This window comes from Poecilia formosa, unplaced genomic scaffold, assembly GCF_000485575.1.
Source record: "Poecilia formosa unplaced genomic scaffold, Poecilia_formosa-5.1.2 Scaffold90, whole genome shotgun sequence".
Lineage (NCBI taxonomy): Eukaryota > Metazoa > Chordata > Actinopteri > Cyprinodontiformes > Poeciliidae > Poecilia > Poecilia formosa.
The window spans coordinates 273612-293679 of NW_006800029.1; the positions used below are offsets into that span (position 1 = coordinate 273612).

The 20068-nt window shown below is 40.0% G+C and overlaps 1 protein-coding gene across 1 annotated transcript in view; it reads right to left on the minus strand.

The window, feature by feature from the left end:
• The window catches only part of grm7 (glutamate metabotropic receptor 7), a 107381-nt gene extending 91088 nt beyond the window's left edge, over positions 1 to 16293 (minus strand). The window contains exon 1 of the mRNA XM_016674121.1: positions 15029 to 16293. Within this exon, the coding sequence (XP_016529607.1) occupies positions 15029 to 15517 (489 nt within the window). The 5' untranslated portion in view covers positions 15518 to 16293. The remainder of the gene's footprint in view (positions 1 to 15028) is intronic.
• Positions 16294 to 20068: the final 3775 nt, after the last annotated feature.

Below are 20068 nucleotides of genomic sequence, written 5' to 3' on the forward strand. Positions count from 1 at the left end.
TTTTAAAGAATTGTTTTCAGGGGTGGTATTGCAGTGAAACAGTTTTTGACTAAATGATGCAAGATTGCTGACTTTGCCTTTCAGACAACTGCAGATATTTGCAGGCAAAGTATCAAATCTGATTGGCTTTCAATCACCGGGTAGAAGGTGAGTGACGGCTCTGTGCAAAATCCATTGATGAACAACCTTCTATCGATCTTCCTGGCCTTGTTAGGGCCGACATGCGAGTGCTTTGGTACCGATAAGGCAGTTAAAAAACATTATATTGCGCCATCAATAGCTTTTGGCCCTCAGTCAATGGCAGTTTAAGCAACCTTATTTGAAAGGACCGAGGTTGTCTAATATGCAAAATGTCAATTGTGATTGAGGATTTCCTGGGAATCAATGCAACATTCAGAATGCTGCCGTTCTCAGAGAGCACTTGAAATCCCACCGGATTTGCATCTGAACACAGTAATCCTGTCTGCTGATTTTTTTTTTTTTTTTTTTGCTTATGCTCTGGCGGCTGAGGCATACAATAGTTTTTCAAGCTTAAAAGACAAGACACGAAAACTCTTAACTGCACTCACACACAACACTCCCAGAGAGAAAGGGAAGAAAAAATAAAATAACATTCGGCGAGTCTTTTCTCGAGGGAAATTCACAGAAAATGAAATTGAAGCTAATAAAACTCTGAAGTTGCGCTCTTTCATTTTCAAATGCAAAATCAACAGGTATTTTAGCTTAACTACCCGAGGCCCATGCTGCACTTTAATAATTTAGCCTCCGTGTACATGGCCCGCATTGTACTGGCTGATATATTGGTTATATATTACTGCCTGTTGTTTGAAAATGTTCTGATGCGCCCTGAAGCCCTGTTGCAATAACACAACACAGGGACCAACAATGAGTCCCGGTGGCGGTTTATTATGTATTCTGAGAAACGAAGCACGGTGGACCCCAACGTGTTGGAACGACACACACAAGTACAATTTTTTTGGTGGCACATGAACTTATTTGGTCTAATTTGTTTTCTCCTATTTTATTAACCATCTATTATTTCTTTCAAAGAGTAACTAATCATATAAACTACTTTTAGCAGGGCTGCTCTAGAGCACCATTTTGAACAATTACTCTTATTTTTTGCTCCTACATTTTATAGTGAAACTGTATATTTTCTCCCCTCACATTTATATGACAGCTTTAGTATGTAGCTGTATAATTTTTGCACTTACATCATATTTCATAAACATTCTATAGTGGCATCTAAATCCCTAAAAAACATTGATTTAAAAAGAAGCAGTAGCTAATTGAGCTATAATCATAGTTAGCAGTAGATACACAATATCAGGAGAAGTAAGAAAAAGGGAGAAACATCAAACTGATGCCTTTATATTTGCATGACTCGAAACCACCAGAGAAAACTGAGAATATATAAAACCACTCTAGCAGAAGGAACAATGTAAGTTTGTTTCACTCTCTTGCAGCTCTCGCAGCCATGTGGCGTGTCTTTGTCTCATTCTTGCTGCTCTTCATGCCTACATTAGAGTTCTCATATCTCCCTGCAGTCAAGGCAGAGCCTCGTGCCATAAAGCTCAAGGGACAGCAAGACATCTATGCGAGAGCTGCCCCTTCTCCTCATTTCATGTGTGAGACATGCCACACAGACTTCACTATCTTAAGTGTATTGTTGCATTAGCTTTCCTACATGAGAGCGTGGCTGTAATGGAGACAATGAAGGACCGTTTCGAGCCTGACAACCATGAAATTTGGCGCAGACATTCTCAGTCCTGGGTGGCTGAATCCTAATGACATCAGTGATCCCATGGCAGTTTTTGTCTATGACTGATTTTTGGATAAATGTCTCACAGTCTCCTCGGGGTGGACAGTCGTGAAAATGGCCGCAGTCAATCATCCCCTGCAGTTCAAATGCCGTGACTTTCGTCCCTACCGTGTCCTGATAGATTATGCAGTTTACACTGTTGTCTTCAACCAATATTATGCGAGTAGTTAAAAAGTCACGCGGAGATGTTTGCATTCCTATAAGACGCAAGTATTATTTTGTACCAAGTAGAAATGGAGGTGTGGAGGTGCAGTGTTGTTTTTTGTGTCAAACATCACTTTCATATTGCACACATAGGCAGCAAGCGATGTAATTTTTTTTTCAGGGGCCTTAGACCTTTTACGTCTACTGAACACTTTATCACTTGCCAATACCTCATAATTTACTCTTTACGCTAGAAGCTGCTATTAGTGACGTTTTATGATGTGTTTACAAGTATAAGCCTTCATTTATGAACTCCCTCAGACAACAGTAATTACATAATGGTCTTAGTGCTGTAATAAAGAAAGTTATTACGCTGTTTGATCCTTTAAACATTTTTTTAAAAATATTTATTTAACATCTTTATTTGCTAAATATGCATAAAAGATGGTAGCAAAAACAGACAATATGCTGCTCATTAAATGTCTTATAAAATGAGATTTCTGAATATGACATAGCTCTACCAGACACAATCAGGTGGTTTCCAATTATTCTATCAAAATAAATGAATTATAATTTTCTGCAAAAACTATTTTCAATAATTTGTTGAATTGAAGGTGTGCATGTTTATGCAGAACCGGTTCTTGTAATGTGTGTTGTATGAAATAATTCAGATCATTTGCTATGTTCTTGCAACAATTTTATAATCACACATAAATTGCGGTGTAAATGCAATTTAACATGTAGTTATAATACACCAACACATGACAAAAATGAAAACAGAACGGCAGAAGCTTTTGGCTGCTCAACCCTCAGTTGTATAAAACTGAGTAAGAGATTTAGAAATTTATGAATGCGTCATAAATCTGAGCAGTAGCTTTCAAATTTTTAAACTTATTTTTGAGTTTCACATGGACCTCAGTAGCAAAATTCTGTTTCTTTTTTGTAGCATCTCATAACTCTTTTTTTCTATTGTCAATATATGGAAGAGAATTGGGTAACTAAGAAAAAGTTACCCAATTTCTGAGAAAAAAGACAGAATTTGTTTTTTCAGTGGCCCTAATCCTCTTCCGTAGTTAATCACCTATCTGACAAGCATAATATCATGTCATCCTCCCTCAGCAATCCCAATGCACTAAAGACTTGTAACAAGGCTTAGCTCTGCTGCATTCAGGTCCCCAGCAAAAATTTGATTTTTAAGAGCCAGCTTGAATGTTTGATTGCCAAGTCAATCAAGCTGAACATCTGTTAATTATTGTGACAACCTGAGTCCTGTTGCGTCTTGACATGAAAAAAAAAAAAGCTCAAGAGACAGCAAGCCTAAATCCAGATGAACATTTAGCCTCTCCGTTGTGTGCAGCTGAGAGCTGACGAGGAGAGAATAAAAATCAGTGGTTACATTTCAATCAGTTTCACCCTCGAGTGCAGGAAAATGCTTTGTTGGACTTGTTGACTGAGAACTGCAGAACTCTTTAAGCATTTTAAGGTGAAGTTAATTACCAAATTCAATGAACTTTGCAATTTTGGCCAGAAGGTTTGCTTGGATTTTTATATTTTTTAAGCTACGTGGTTGATAGGATAACAGCATTTTTATGCTTGGAAGGAACAGTGCTGAGAAAAAAAAAAAAAAAAAAAACTCCCCTCCCCAAATAAACCACATGGTTAAAAACATGAATGAATAACTGCTTTTACAGTTGTTCCTTTAGCACATTCATTTTTCCCTTCCCAGGTTTCTTTTCCCTTGTGTAGCACAGAGGGATGCAGAGATTCAGACAATGCACTTATGAACATACCTACAGTATCTTCCAAAACTAAGTGACATTACTACCACAAACTTGATGGTATTTTAATGAGGGTTATTAGTTCACCATCAAGCCTACACATTTCAAATTTGTGATATGGAAGGAAATTATGCATGGATTTCTGACAGTCGATGATTTATATAATCACCTTTTGCTGGGACTACAGAGGCATGTTTGTCAAGTTGAAGTCTAAGATTTGACTGTGCCATGCTAATGCACAGCACACCTCGATCTAAACCATTTCATTCTAGTACTGGCTGTATGTTTAGACTTATTATCCTGCTGGGAGGTAAGCCTCATCCCCAGTTTCAAATCCTGGGCCTGACAAGTTTCTGTTTCATCGCCACCACCAGATTTCATCACAGTGTTGAGATGTTCAGGGTGACGTAGCTTGTGGCAAACTTAGCTTTCTTTCTTTACAATTCTGATACATTGTACATGTAGGCCAACAAGTTTCATTTGAGACTCATGTGAGTGACTCTTTATACATGTTTGTTGTTACTGAGATATGTTATTGGTTTCAGAAGTTTTTTTTGTTTAGTTTTTTTTAATAATGAGATATAGAAATGTGTCCCATTTGTTGTTTCATGAAGACATTATTTAAAAATGCCAGAATTTTCACATAATTGTATTTATTTATTTTTTGATAGCATAACATGATATCAGCTGCTCAGTTCTTGAGAATTTTCATAAAGGGTTAGGGTTATTATTTTTTAATTATTTTTTTACTGGACTTCAGTTCATTCAAAGGTATCGGAGTAAGGAGGGACTGGATACATACGCAATGCAAATGTTTCAGGTTTTTATTTGCACAAAAATATGTGAATATGTGAAACTACTCAAGCTTTATGGATACTTTAGCAGGGAGCTAGAAATGACTCAGTTTCAGACACAAAGGTTACAGTTTGTTGTCCTACCCCTGCATTGTAAAAAAATTGTCTGGATACCCCTGAATTATCCATGTATTTAATACTTAGCTTTAAGCTGGGTACACGCTATGTGACTTTTGGCTCAGTAGCAGACGACTTTCTAGTCGTGTGACAGTTTTTGCTATCTGGTGGAGTCCCAGCCAAAGTATTTGTCATGCATTGTGAATTACAGAGTGTAACGAGAAGCGATTAACACCTCATGCCCAGCTCCCAATCAGCAATCATTCGGCTGCATGAAAATCAAGTCTATTTGAAATTCTGGTCGCCACTCCTGAGGGTATTGCACTGTTGAATATATTATTATTATTATTATTATTATTATTATTAAATGTTGCTTGACTAAAAGTAGACGTGTCAGCAAAAAAGGATAGGCATAAATTTGAATACTGGAGTTTATGAATATCAGAAGTCTTCAAAGATGCATAAAAATAAATATGTTTTTCCAAAAGCATTTATCCTTCCATATTTAATTTAAGCTTCCTTCATCTCCCTCAAATTAGCATACATTGAGATGTTTTCAAACACAAAGCAACTGCAGTAAAGAAATGCAGCCAACTGCAATAAAGTTAAAGTTGAAGTTTCTCCACAGAGAACAGAAAGGAGTGCCAAGGAAGCATGTTTGCTTTTGTTGAGCATTCTTCTATTCTCAGTCAGGCGTCTCCTCACTTCCGGATTTTTCTTTTTCTTTGTAATTCAAGGTTACGTGTGGCGAACGCACAGACAGTGTGAGCAGTCAGGTCACATCCGAGCATCAGGTCGTAGGGTGTGAGGACATGATTCGTGAGCTGTGAATTGTTGAACCATGCAAAGTAGTCATATAGTTCAAGTTGGTGCTGAAAACAACGACCGCGCAGTGAATACCTAGACTTCTTTTTTTTTAATTTGATGGAAAAACACCAGACCTGTTTTTATGCTCCAGGATTGTGTTGCAAAAATGTAATTTTTTCTTATTTTAAATGAACTGATTTCACTTATTTACCCCCACCACTTTCTTTAGCCACTTTTGTGTGACTGAATATTTACCCCATGACCCCAGTGTGTCTGAAACTTTTCATTAAAGGTTTTTATATTGCTTGGAAATGTGGTAAACACTCTTGTGTGTTTCTCTTGTTTTCATACCTTTGTGGCCTTTTCCCTTTCATGTCCCAAGAGGGAATTCTAGGTGACAAGTAAATCCACCGTATTAGTCTTAAGTGCAGTATAATTTCTAGTGTGCCTTGTGATTTCAGAGCTGGATGTGGAAAGTGTTCGGAGAGTGATAAAATAGAGAACAAAGCACAGAAAAGGAAACTCAGTGCTGCGTTTTGAAGCTCCAGACACACTGAGAGGCAGCACTAAAAGCAGCCTTTTAGCAAATTTACTTGACTCATTTACGCAGATTTGTGGGTCTGCGAGATAAGTGCTTGAAAAAAAAAAAAAAAAAAAACAGGAGAAGATCATATTTAGAAGGCAAACTTCTTACTCATCTCTACAGACCTTTTGTACTTACATAAGAGCTGAGAAACAGAGTTGGATGTTATTTAGTCATGCAGAAGATAAACCCACAACAGCTGAGAGGCTTTGAAACCGATGCCCCGCGCTGAACGTTGCGCAGGTCACAGATGATGCTGTTTGAACGGACTACAATGGGCTCCGCGGTGGCGCCTTTCACTCCACGCTGGATGGCTTTCTGCAGAACCAAGTTTTCAAATCAAGTTTCACTTTTCAGAGGAATGAGTGAGAGGAGAAGCAGCAGCAGGCAGAGACCTCCTTGTGCCTTTCCACTCATCCCCGTAAGAGGATCCGACGTAATGGGGTTTCCTCTCCTCTGGCTCCTTATGCTCAGTAGAGAAAAAAAAAAAACGATGCACAAAACTTCCAACGAAGTCTGATACTCCTATATTCTTGTCACATTCTACAGCGACTGAGACGATCGTTCCGAGTGGCTGAGCTGTGACCTCAATGTGAGTTTATAGCAGCATTTGTTGTGATCTCAAACGCAGCACAATAAAGAGTGTGACCCTATAGAGAGTCGAATTGTCGAGATTATCCAGCCAAAACCCTGAACTGATGTAGAAGTCAGGCATGGTACTTATTAAAGGCAGCAAAACAAGATTTATTAGCTGTAAATCACACAAAAGAGCAATAAACAAGCTCCTATTTGTTGAAAGAAAAAGACCAGAAAATATATTCTCTTTTGCTAGAGAATATATTTTTTCATATAGGAAACTATTATTTTGCTGCATAATAAAGCTAACCCTGCCCCCCCCCCAGGCCATAGGGAATAACATTAATATTACTTGTTCACAAATTCATCTTAGCAGGCGGCTGACCCAACAGCTTTGTGTCAACAGCAATGACAACTTGTCTAACAGCGGCTGAATTTATTCATTTTATTAACACTGCACTTCAGCTCAGGCTGTTCGCCTATATGTCCATATATAAGTTTATAAATAGATGCAACTTTTTATCATTGGAGTTTCCTTATGGAAACACTAAAATTCAAACTCCCAAATAATTTAAACATAAAGTTAACTGTTGGCATTGGCTGATATACGCCTTACAAAATATGACATTTTTGGCGACCAAACCTCTGAGGGTCACAGAGAACAGTTGAGTTATGTTGAAAATAAAATTACAGAGATAAGATGACAACTGGATTTTATTAAAGGACATCAGAGTAGGTGGACAAGTACAAATGCAAATCCCTTTTCAGATTTAGACTTGTAAACACTCTTGAAAACAAGGTGCTGTTTTGCTTTGGTTCACGAAATATCTCTAATGCTTTTGTTTGTAATGTGATAAAATGCAAGAACGTTCTTAAGGCAACGTGTTTGTGTCCGAGCATCCCAATAAGTATTCCTAAAGAAAAAATCCTTCACCTGCGTCCTCTAGTCATCCTCGAGCATTTCAGCCTCAAAGCCAGAATGCTTTTTTGCTTCGGGACATAAACCGTTCTCGCCTCGCTGACTTCTTCAAAAGTTCAACGTGTCTGAACTCTGCCCTCAGAAAACAGCAATACTCACCGATACACCAGCCAATTTGAAGGAGCAGGTGGGAGTGACCTTTCCTTAAGTAAGTATTGATTGTTTGTTTTCCTGTTTGTATAACTGCATGCTTGAAGAACGCAAGTAATTCCAGGGAGGAACGAGGGAGGGAAGGAGCTGATGTTGTGCAGCTCACCGTGACTGCATGGACATCGAGCTGCAGAAGTAGAAGCGTTTAAGCATTAAGTACCAAACAAAAGGCGTGTTACTGTCATCCAGTAGAATGCCATTGTTAGCATTCTTGCAACTCTGCTTCTCATGACGTCCTTATTACTTGCTTCAGAGTATGCGTCAACTCCTCTCTGACAATTCAAGTTTATTTTGGTCAAAATACCTAAAGGGTTCAAATTATAACAAGTAGAAGGAGTCACTGAACTGAAGGTAATGGTGTCCTACAATATCAACTTGGTATGACACGGCCCACTGATTTCAATTCAGATGCTTATATTGTTATACGTTTACTTATATATTCTGAAAGGAATACAAGACAAACAAGCAGTGCAACGTCTCCTAAACAACGCTTTGCATGAAATGACTTGCATAAATCACTGAAGTGTTATGCAGTGTCGTTTGTGTGTTTTGTGATGGACTAGCAACCACTAAGCCACCACACCACCCCCATTCAACAACGCTGAACAAGATCAAGCAGGTATAGAAGCTGTTTAACCCGGTTAATGGGTAGATCTTAGATTTTGGAAAAGTAAAATATCAATTTATTGTGAACATAAAAAAAACACCTGTCTAACTGATGAATTATGAATCTATCTATCTAGCTATCTATCCTAGTCTGTTAGTGAGAACTTTTATTTTGTAATCCATTCCTGTTTGTTTTTCGTGGGGTGTGAATGCAGTGTGGCATAGAGGGCAATTCAATTAAGCCTCTCTTTAAAATAGGAAAGACAGGAAAACGTAGGAAAGACGGATGCGTGTTGATCTTTGTGAGTTAGGAAATAGCAAGAACAAATAATTCCCTACCTACGCTTATAATCAGAGCAATCTTTAACGGTTCAAAACCACTAACACTTTGACAAACCAGTGACCAGGATGATAAAGAAGGTAAAAAAAAAAATAAAAATAAATAAAACACTCCAGAGCTCCAGCAAACAGTTGTATCTTGGGATACAACTGTTTCTTCATAACCAGCACAAAATGTTTAAACGGTACAGGACCTATGATTTAAAACCATGCTCACTATCAGTCAAACAAGAGAACAGGTAGATCTGCATGGATGAATGAGGTCAGAGACCTTTTATAACTCTGTGGAGTACTAAGGGAAAAATCCTGTGGATCTATTTTTCTTCCAAAAACCCTAGGAAAGTTGTTAGAGTGTATTGCATTATTAACTCTCTGAACTACTGTGATATTTTATTAGAAGCATCGCTGGGCTCTGCCAGACTACTGAAAATAAGTCTTCACTGGATCTATCAACAGGTTAATGATCCAAAACAACACAGGAAAAGTGAGCGAACAGAAGAAGGATCCAGAGAGATGGAGAGACAGAAAGAGGACGATTACAAACTTAAGTTTTGACCTCTAGGAAGAATTAGATTATTAAAAGTAATGACCGACAAAGAGCTAAAAGCTGTGATGAAAGCAGTGACTTTATAATAAACTTATTTCTTAATGTAGTATTTTTCACTAGTAAGTAAAGCTACTTAAGTTAACAGTCAGATTTTCCAAAATCTGACTAAAATTGTTCTTCTGGAATAAAATGTGTTTATTTTAATTTCATTCCTTAAAGTATAGTTAAAGTATAGCACCCTAGTTGTCTTACATGGTATAGTGTCGGAGGTTTTAACAACTGCATTCATACAAGAATGTAAGAATGTATCAAGGTTTAAACTTTTTTCTTTAATACTGAGACACAAAAACCACCTGCTTGTTCTTGTGTTCACTTATTGCTTTTTGATGCAACATTTACCTACTTTTGACTTGAACTGAGTAGCTTTTCGCTGCAAATAAAATAATTGTGCTGGATGTATAAGATAAATCTAAGTTAAAGGATTATTTTAAAAGGCTATGAAGAATAATTTGTTTCTCATAACCATCTAGACCTTATCACCTTAAGAAGCCAGAAATGTAACTCAATACATTATTTATCTGATTGCACTGCCCTACAGATGGGCTGAACATTTTGATTCATGTTTTAATTCTCTTGAATAAGCCACCCTGCTAATGAGTGCCTGGCTATGATTGGCCCTGCTTGGTAGCTTATTGTAGTCATCCATATCCCAACACGGCTTTAATATCAGTCCACAGGGTAGATCGTGCAGAATTTTCTTATGGGAGCTTTTAAAAATATCCCAACAATATTTCTTGTATGTTCCAGCTAATGGTGTTAGAAACATTTGCAGTTCCACTTCCTTATATCCCACAGGGACATGTGCACAATGGCACGGCAGCAGACTTTTCTATTGAATGGTATATACAATAATGTGAACAGAAATAATTCCCTTTACTTTCAATATTTTACAGCATTGCGAAAGTTAAACTGTACTCGGGCAAGTCTGTGTTTAATGGCACGAGAAGCAGCCCATTAGCAAAGATGGAGAGAAAACACAAAAGCTGAAATCAGTGATTTGGTTTAATAAAATGGACCCTTTTGTCTTCTGTCCTTCAGCGATTTTATTACAGCAGTTTGTGAGGATGAAGAGGTCTTTTCAAAAATTTCACAACTTTTCCGCACTTTGTCACATTAAAACTGCAATGTGTTTCATTGGGATTTTGGTTGATATACTGACAAAAAGGCATTTGTGACTTTTTTTTAACACTTGTACAACTTGGTGTACATTTATATTCAGCTTCTATTAAAGCAACCAACTATTTTCAGAAGGTAACCAATTGATGTGTAGTCCATCGGTGTGTATTTTAAAAGAACACCACAGACAGGTGAGAAATAAAGCAGTGGAGAAGCTTAGAACATTGTTAGGCTATTAAAAAAAATCCCAAGCTTTAAACATAATAACTACAAAACCGTCTGAAACATGGCCATCCACCTGAGAAAACAGCCAGGGCAAGGAAAGCATTAATCAGAGAAGAAGCCTTCGGGTCTTTGGTAACTCCACAGGAGCTGCTGAGATTCTCAACTCAGATAAAAGATTTTGCCAACAGGACAACATTTAGTCATGCACTTTACAAATCTGCATGAAAAACCAGTAAAAAGAAATCCAATTATTATTGACAGCCCAGTGGTTTTCAGTTTGAAATGTTCCACAGATCAGAGGAGACCAAAAACATTTTCTTGATGTGTTCAGATGAGACTTTATGCACGGTGGAAAGGTTTACATACACTCTGAACACTCCATTCCAAACGTGAAACATGATGATGGCAGCATTATGTTGTGGGAGCACAATCAGACAGGACAAAAAAATTCGGCCTCCAAAATGTGGCTTTTTAAAAAATAGATATATTGACTCAGGAGGGCTGGATGCATATGTTCGCCCTAACTCCGAACTTAATTTGCTAAACTTAAAAAAAAAAAAAAAAACACGTATCCTTCGCCTTTCACTTCACGATTTAGACTGCTATGTGTTGGTCTGACGCATAAAATTACAGTAAATTACACAGCATATCTTAGCATAGTAGCTTTTGGCAGTAAGGTGACAAAATGTGAAAATGTGCTTTTTGCAAGGCTCTGTACTATAAGTATGTGCCTACTTATGCATGATTACCCACTCATAATCCTGCATATTTGACACACCATCTGCGGTTTTTTTATTTTTTTTATCATTTATCATCTGGCTGACTATTATAGCAGGGTTGTGACTAATTGCCTTAAGCAAAAGTCCACAGAAAACCCGATTTACTTAACCTCTGGTATTTAGTGTCATATTTGGAGCTTGTAGTGTCACTCACACGCACGCACACGCACACACACACACAATGAGACCTTCTTATTCCTCTGGTGTCCATCTCCTCCACTGTCAGCTGAATGGATCACACTGCAAGTCTTCCATCTCCTTCAAATCAGTCACAGCGATGATACTTTGAAAAAGGAGAGCCGACTGGAGCCTGTCAGTGCTATGAGAGCAGAGGACATCAATGCCTCACTTAGACAGCTATTCTAAGGGGGCTGCTTCCCCCGACAGGAGGACAAGACGGAGTTCACCTGGATTCAATACAAGGTTTTTCCCTCAGCCTTCAGCAGAAAAGATGCAGTGCTGAACAGCAGACCGCACTCCCTGATGTTAAATGTCATCTTGATAAAAATCAATTCCATGATTCCTTCAAGAGGCTAAAACTTACAAATGGACAAAAGTTGCCTCGCACTTTAAACTGCGCTGTCATCTTTATTCTCCTTATGATCGAGAGCAGAAAACAAGGGATTGGGCGATGTTTTTTTTTGTTTTCCGAAAAGGTGCAAAAAATCATAGCTGCTGATAACAATTCCTGAGTTCTGCAGATTGATTTCTTTTCCTCATGTGGCATTGTTGCTTCTCATTTCCAACGCAGCATGAAAGGCACAGAAATAAAAACATCTTAGCAGCAAATCGGCCTCACCATGGCAACCGTATTGATCAAATCTCCTGGGTCCTCAGAAAAATCTATCGCTCATGTCAATTTCCCAGCATTAACAGTTCAGCAGCCACTCATGTCTTGAATAGACGGGCCATGATATTTGGAATCTGGCAATAAAATCTGCAATCATTATTTAGCTTCCCTGATGATTCATTTATCACAGGAGTGAGACACCAAATGACCTATTGATATTCAGGGAGAACAATGAGGTAAGTAGGCTAGGAGGGCAACTTCAGACATTAAGCTTCAGGAGTACTCACTCTGCTTTAGCATCCAGACTGAGCTGCTGTGAAACATTTTATCCAAGATGCTTTTCTCTAAAGAAATCAATGTTTTGTTGTTTTTTGTTTTTTGGGTTTTTTTGGCGGGGGGTGGGATGTGTATCTGTTCATAGCTCATGAATTACAGCTTGGGATGAGGACATTTGTATTTTGTTCAAAAACCTGTCAAGTTCCAAAAGACAATGGAGGGGAAACAGGATTGGAGTTCTTAGTTGAGCACCAACTATGCAAAAGGATTAATATCCAGCAATATGTTTAACATTGTTGATGTCAACTTCAAACTTCAAGGTGTTTCATTGTCAACTCCACCATCCAAAAACAGGATGGGTATGGCAAAAGTGCAAACCAAAAAGACATGATCACCTAAACCGACAAGCCAGATGAGGAGATCTTCACAGAAAATGGCATAAACAAACCCACTGTCTAAAAAATCGCTTAAGTAGTTTAATTTGCTGTTGGTCACAAGCCACGAAGGGGACACAGCAAACAAGCACTGATCAATTAAAACCAAGACATGCATTTTCATAACTTTAAATAACTTTGTCGACGGCATAAAATCAAAACAGAAATATTGACGTTTTTGGTTGTCGAATGTCAAAGACTAAGAATATTTAAGGTGCGCAAGTAGTTTATCGAGGCACTGAGTAGTGCCTAGTTTGGCACTGAGTGCCAAACGGCTTGCAAAAGTTGCATTTTGCAAGCCGAAATGCAACTTTCGGCTTGCACCAAAAGTTGCATTTCTATCAGTTCCACTAAGCACATTGAATTATAAAAAAAAAAACAGAATAATGCTAAGGTGAATATTTTTAAAGGAATGCTTAATTTCTCATCGTTCAGGTGTGGCAATTTCAGCATGATGACTAAGTGGGAACAGTTTCGGGGAAGCAAGGGGGTGACGCCGAGTGATGGATGAAGCTTCATGACAACTGCTGTCACTCCAAAGATTCCTCAAGCTTGATTACGACAGCCGAGCTTCAGCGCCACATCACGCATGAACTACACCTACACTCTGACACCTTGACGCTTGCAGACGTGCAGATCCGACTGGTGGGAGGAGGAGAGACTGAAGGGAACTGGAGAGTGAGCTGTCTTGCAGATCTTGCGTAGAGATTAAAGAGCAGAAATTTGATGTGCACAGCGCAACCGAACACTAATCAATAAATTAAATAAATAAATAAAGTTAGAATAACGACTAAATGTGTGTGTGTGTCTGTGTGTGTTTATTTATTTTTTTAACCAAACTACTATCATGGAAATTTCCTATGCCAACAAGTGAACTGGCAGCAAGACTAAAAGCTGTGGTGGAGTCCATCTGCCCATCCAATTGAGCCTCAAAACCCACAAAATAGCCGGTAAATAAATAAATGATGGTATTATGTTTGTGGCCCTTTCTGTAGGCGCGTGTAAAAAGGAAAAATATGGAGGAGCTAAAAGCTTGTTAAGTATGTTGATGGTCTTCCAGTTGCAGTTTAACTGATACTTACTGTCAGGTCAATGCTCTGTCTAATCGAACTGAAACAAAACACTGCACGACAAGTCCGTGAGTTGCAATCTGCGACCACAAATCATTAGCACAAACACTCCAGCTCCTGCTCTACTGTCCCCATGCACACAGGAAAGGCTGCTCACAATCCCGCACACTTGCAAGAGTAGTTACGTTGTGTTTCAAGCAATTAGTTATTTTACCATGGAGCTGCGCTTTAAATATTTAATTTGGTGTATTGGTGCCCTGCTGCTGCCGCTTCCTGTTTGAATGCAGCACCAGCAGCTGACTGTAAGCAAGATAAGGAGATGTGACCACAAACACCTTTTTTTAAAATAAAACATTCAGTCTCTTTGACTTGCAGCCATCCAGTTCAATAAGGCTGAAAACAGTTTGAAAGTGAGGCCTTGTGGAGATAAAAGCAAGCCAACTCAACTGTAATCTAGGCTTTGAGGTTTAAGAAAATTTATATATATATATACCCCGCCTGCAGTCTCGTTGTACAAGAGGCTCCTATAATCATGTGCAATCACATGAAATAGGCCTGTTATTCTCAGGAGGGGGGTAGTTGAGTTTGGGTGTGATTGTGTCAGGCTGTCAATGCCCACTCATCCAGACTCTGGAGTGAGACTGGAACAGACGGGAGCTGTTCTTTCAGCACCACCGGGGACATGCAACAGCACACTCAGCTGTCGCATCCACACAGTGTAGTGGTTTGGAAAGCCACCCAAACTCACACCACCTGCCCTTCTAGAATCCCCATGACTTATAAAGTGGACAGAATTTGCGATCAGAATATGAATGAAAACTTATGCAGGGGAAGTATATCCACTTTCTTTTTTTTATTATTCTTATTATTATGATTTCTTCTTCTCAGAGAGGAAAAGAGTAGGCGCACCACTTCCTCTGTTCCCCCTGAAGCGCACAAATGCCAGGAGATTGTTCACAGTAGTGGGAAACAAATAATAAAAACATGAAAGCCACACACAAGAAAAATAAATAAATAAACTTGCTCAGAGACTTGCCTGAAACAGGCGCAGGATGTTGGCAACCATAATCGACACCGAGCTCGCCGAGGCTCCGATCACTCCCACCACTTTCTCGGGCTTGACGAACACCGGCGGCTCCCCGTTCGTGCACCTCACGTCTGAAGTGTCCTTTGTGATGAGGGCTTGCACAAAAGTTAAGGACTGCTCCAGCGCGTACGTATCCCTCGAGCAAGTGTCAAGCACCCGTGCGCCAAGGGTGATGTTGGGTAAGAGTTGCTCGTCCTGGTTGATCTGGTCCAGCGCGTACATCATGGCCTCCAAGCGCTGGATGCCGTTCTCCTTTTTCAGGTCCCCGCACGGCGTGCCGTCGGGTCCCCTGGAGTGCACCGGGAAGAGCCCGCCGAGGGTCAAGTGCCCCTGTGTCCGTATGGAGTGTGGCGCGTAGGTCTCCTGGAGCAGCGCAAAATCCACCACGGCGCTCAGGAGCCAAAACAGCCTCCAGACGCAAACACCCGGACGCGCCATGCTCAACTTTTGTAGGAAAGACGGAGTCGACTGATGGTGATTTTTGAAGTTTGTTAGAAAATCTCCATTTTAGTCACCAAGGTGGAGATTCAACAAGCTGGGCCGAAGAAGCGAGACGGAATGTAAGGCTCAGGCAAACTGCGCCCATCGCTGTGCAGCCAGGAGGAGCGAGCAGCGCAGCTTGTTGAATAGTGAAGCCCCCGACAGTAATTCAGCTCCCCCCATCCATTAGACGGACAGTATCAGTGATCACACTCCGAAGATTAACTGGCTGTTGGCCGCTCTCTGCTCAAATCTGAAATACCTCAACAATCGCAATTCAAGCAAATTCCGTGGGGAAAAAAAAAGGAGGGGGGGCAGTGATTATCTCTCAAAATCTGCGCTCAAAATGAAAATTGTGCACCGGCAGAAGTGGGTGACATTCTTCCCGGCCATAACAACTCCACGGAAGCGCAGGGAAGCTTGGCTCGGCTGTGGTGTTTGTCTCCCATGGGTGCATAATCATTTCCACAGCCTCCAGAGAGAGAGAGAGAGAGAAAGGGAGAGCACAGGATAGAGCGAGAGAGACAGTAAGACAAAAAAGAAAGAAAGATTAATACCCGCGCAAATGAGCGATCACTGAGCAGAGGACTGAGAAGAACCCAGCTAATTAAATCCGCGGCTGTTCTTTTTTCCCCGTCTCTGCAACCGGTCGCATTTAAGGGCGAAATGAATGAGAGGTTTCAGTGTGCGCGCCGAGTTTTCAGCTCCCCCCCTTTTTTTCCTCTCCATGCGAGACGTCACTCAGCTGGCAGTGGTGGGGGGGGGAGTGAGGAAGGGGGACTGGCACCACTACACAGCAAGGTTTCCAGGAAGTTGTCTCCAGACTCTTAAGAAGGGAAAAGCAACGAAAAGAGATCGCATATACGCTTAAATAATGAGGGGGGAAAAAAACGCGAGTGGCTCTCATTGCTTCTCTGTGTAGGCTATACTACTTCCCCCTCAAACACAGACACGCAAACAAACACACACACACTGGGAAGAGGAAAAAGAAAAAAACCCTGGGCATTTCCTTTCTTTTGATGTTGACAATGGCAGGCATGAAATCGAGATTGGTGGCATTATGAAAACACAGAGAAGCGGCGGGTTTTATGAGGGGCTTCACCCCACCCACAGGAACGTGCCTTTCCTGAAATAGTTTTGGATTAATTACTGATGCACCTTTAAAACAGGGAGGAGGGAGGAAGAGGGGTTCCAGGCTGGTCTCCCAGGCAACCCTTCTTCTGAAGACTCTCCTGTGCAACCAACCCCCCCGCCCCCTCCATCACCCTCTTCCAATACACAAATGCACTGAGTGGAGATAAAAACTCTACAAGCCTCTGTTCAAATGCCAGGTTTTTTTTTTTTTTTTTTTGGTGTAAAAAAACGGGACCATTGTGTATCATTTTAACAAAGTTTTCACCTTCAATGAGGCAAACATTTTGTACAGTCCGACTTAAAAACAAAGAGAAATCAATAAAGGTACTTAAAAAAAACAAAAAAACATCTTCAGCATCTTTATAAGGTTTTTATCAGCATCCTACTTATTTGTAAGTAATTACCCAGATTTTTTTTTTCCAGGTTTAGGTTTGAACTCTAGCCCATTCCTAGCCTGGTAAAAACCCGCTCCTTGTGCTACACGTTGCTCGTTCAGAGGGTCTGTGCGCTCAGATGTTGAGAAGTGATTGCTTCATCGAGGCGTGGACTGTGTTGAGGTTTTAAATTTTATTCAACTGGTAAAGTTTGCCCAAGACAAACGGTAAGAAACTTACCAAAGATTGCCTGCTCTGTAAACAACCATCGTCCACTGCAAATGGAGAAGTTTCAAGCTGAACAACGCGGCTGTTGAAGTTAATTTAATATTTGGAAGCGTGACCAACGCGGACCGAATGGCTTTGTGTACTTCCTCCGCTGCCATTGTTAAAACTCCAGGCAGACTACAATTTTAAGACGTCGCAGAAAATCAACATCATCGGTCACAACTTCACCTTGAGTTCGCTGATTGGTCAAAAATCAACCAGAGACAATCCGAGTAGAAAGCACAGACTGTGATGGAAGACAGAATAAAAAAATAAATAAAAAATTCTGCTCCATTCCAAACGTTTTTTTCTCATGTCTTTATTCTTTTGTTGATTTGGTGGTATGTTTGGAGTCAGTGTTATGCTGAAAACTAAAATTAATCTTCACTTTTCTAGCAAAAAAGGGATCCAAGGGTTTTGGATCAAAGATGAATCTTTTAACTTGGATTTCATTCTGGATATAATCCCAGACCATGCTGCTTCCACCGCCAAAAGTCAATGTGGGTATGATGGTGGGCAGTGTGTCTCTGTGTTGCACTGTGATGGATGTCTGCTGGGCACATCAGCCCCTTGGTGACCCTGCAAAGACGAGCGGATGGGCAGATGGTTGAATGGACGAACGGATGGACAGATGGATGGATGGATGGATTTCCAGGTATGTGTCCGTACCTGACATTTTCCCTTGTAGTAGAATTGTTTGTTTTTCGGTTGAATTGTACAGGATTAAAAGGAGAAAGTTCTAAATAAGTTATCATGTCATAATTTTTTTCACCACCAAAACCTGGCGTTTCAACAGAGCCATGTAGACTTTTCTTATCCTCTGTGCACACATGCATCATGGTGTTGGCACACTCACTGATAACAAACCACACCTCCAGGAGCAAGGAAGCCTCGCATCCCACTGACAGAACACTGCCATAAACAAACTATTTAATTGCACAGATGGTTGTTTAACCCAAAAGCAGATTATGATAATTTGCATTAGCCAGGGACTCACTTGGCAATTTGAAGCAATAATTAAAAAAGGTACTTTCTTCTTGTAACTCAAAGTAAATCTAATATGCAGAATGACAATAATAATCAATGCTAGGCTCTGCTAATGAGTACATGCTCAGTGGGTTATGTGAGAAAGTGCTAATTATATACTTGGTAAGTGCAATAGTTGTGTTTAAGCTTTCAGTTCCAAGTAACTTTAGTAACTGACCACTTTTAAACCAGCTACAGCACACAGTTATGTTTATAAGGCTGCAGGTGTTAAAACATGGCAGCAGCCTTATTGTAAAAAGATTGATTAAGAAGTATATAGCGCAGTTATAAATAGTTGGACACTTGAAAAAAATTGAGAACAAGAATCTAGTTCCATACTATGATAAACAAAATGTTTTTTTTAAATATAGACTGATTATTAGAATAGTACACTTTCCATATTTTCATGTGGAGATTTTTGAAAACGATTCTAACATTTCATAATTGCATGCTACTTTATGCATGTATATGTAAGAATGCTTTTACATACCACTGTATATGAAGTCAAGATATTTACAGATTTTGCTCATTCATGTTAGGGCTGCAAATAATGGCCAGTTAGTATAAAAAATATAGATGTATTCATTTTCTAAAGGGTTTAATTAGGTTCCAGAAAATGAAAGACCAACAGACTTTGCGATTCTGCACTTACAAAAGGCGGTCTAAACTCCTGACCTTCCAAAGCAGCCTTCCATCAAGTGATGAACCTTGATGCATGCACAATCTGCTGCTATCAACATTACATTAATATTCACATTTGCTCTGGGTTCCATCTTTTTAATTCTCCACAGACTTGGAATTTAGGTCAGGTTAAAAGCGGTCACTGTGAATTGGTGTATCACAAAAATTATTACAAGGCATAGAGTCCCTCTTTATGAAAATGCTTGTTTCATTCTTTTTTTTTTTTTTTTGCTTAATTAAAAGATTAGACAGAGTGATGTTGCTGTAACTGAAACTTGTCCCGATGACACGACTAGCCCTGAATGGACACATTTTCTAATTAATCAGACTGAATAGAAACTAATTCAAGACTAATCCTGCCAAGTGGTGTATTTATCTCCATTAGCCACACTTGGTACATGGATATCTTTCAACAGGCTTATTGTGCATGTGCAGCCTCAGGCATGATAAGGTGCTTTTGGATGTAGATTTCGTGCACATTCATGAGACCAAAAATACATTAAAGGTGTGGGGACCGCTCGGAAGAGAACGCTGAAGGCAGGAATCAGGGATATAATCGAGGAGCGAGGCAGATGGCCACCTCCACCGCGAGCACGCTGATGGAGACAGGCAGGGCAGGAAAAGTGCAGCAACAGATTCCACAAATGACACCCTGAGAGAACGGCGTCGCAACACGCGACACTAATTTCACTCCTCGGACTGTGCGGTAAGAGGCCGACTCCCACTTATTCTGTCAACGGAAAGGTTACTTTTGAAAAATGGGGCCCTCACCGTGATTTAATTCACTGACTAACCCTGGGAAGAAGGGCTTGTTCCCCTGGGAGACCGCGTGATTTAGACCGAGATTACACTTCGGTTTGGATCTTCTCACACTCTCCCACCTCACTTTTGTGTAGACAAGTGTGTCATGCGTGTGCTCGCAGATATTCAGATAAATTCAATTTCACCTCATGCAGAAGGAGAGGGAGGCAGGTCTCAGGGAAGTGTGAGGACGAATCCTGCAGGAGGTTTATTTTCACACAGCTGA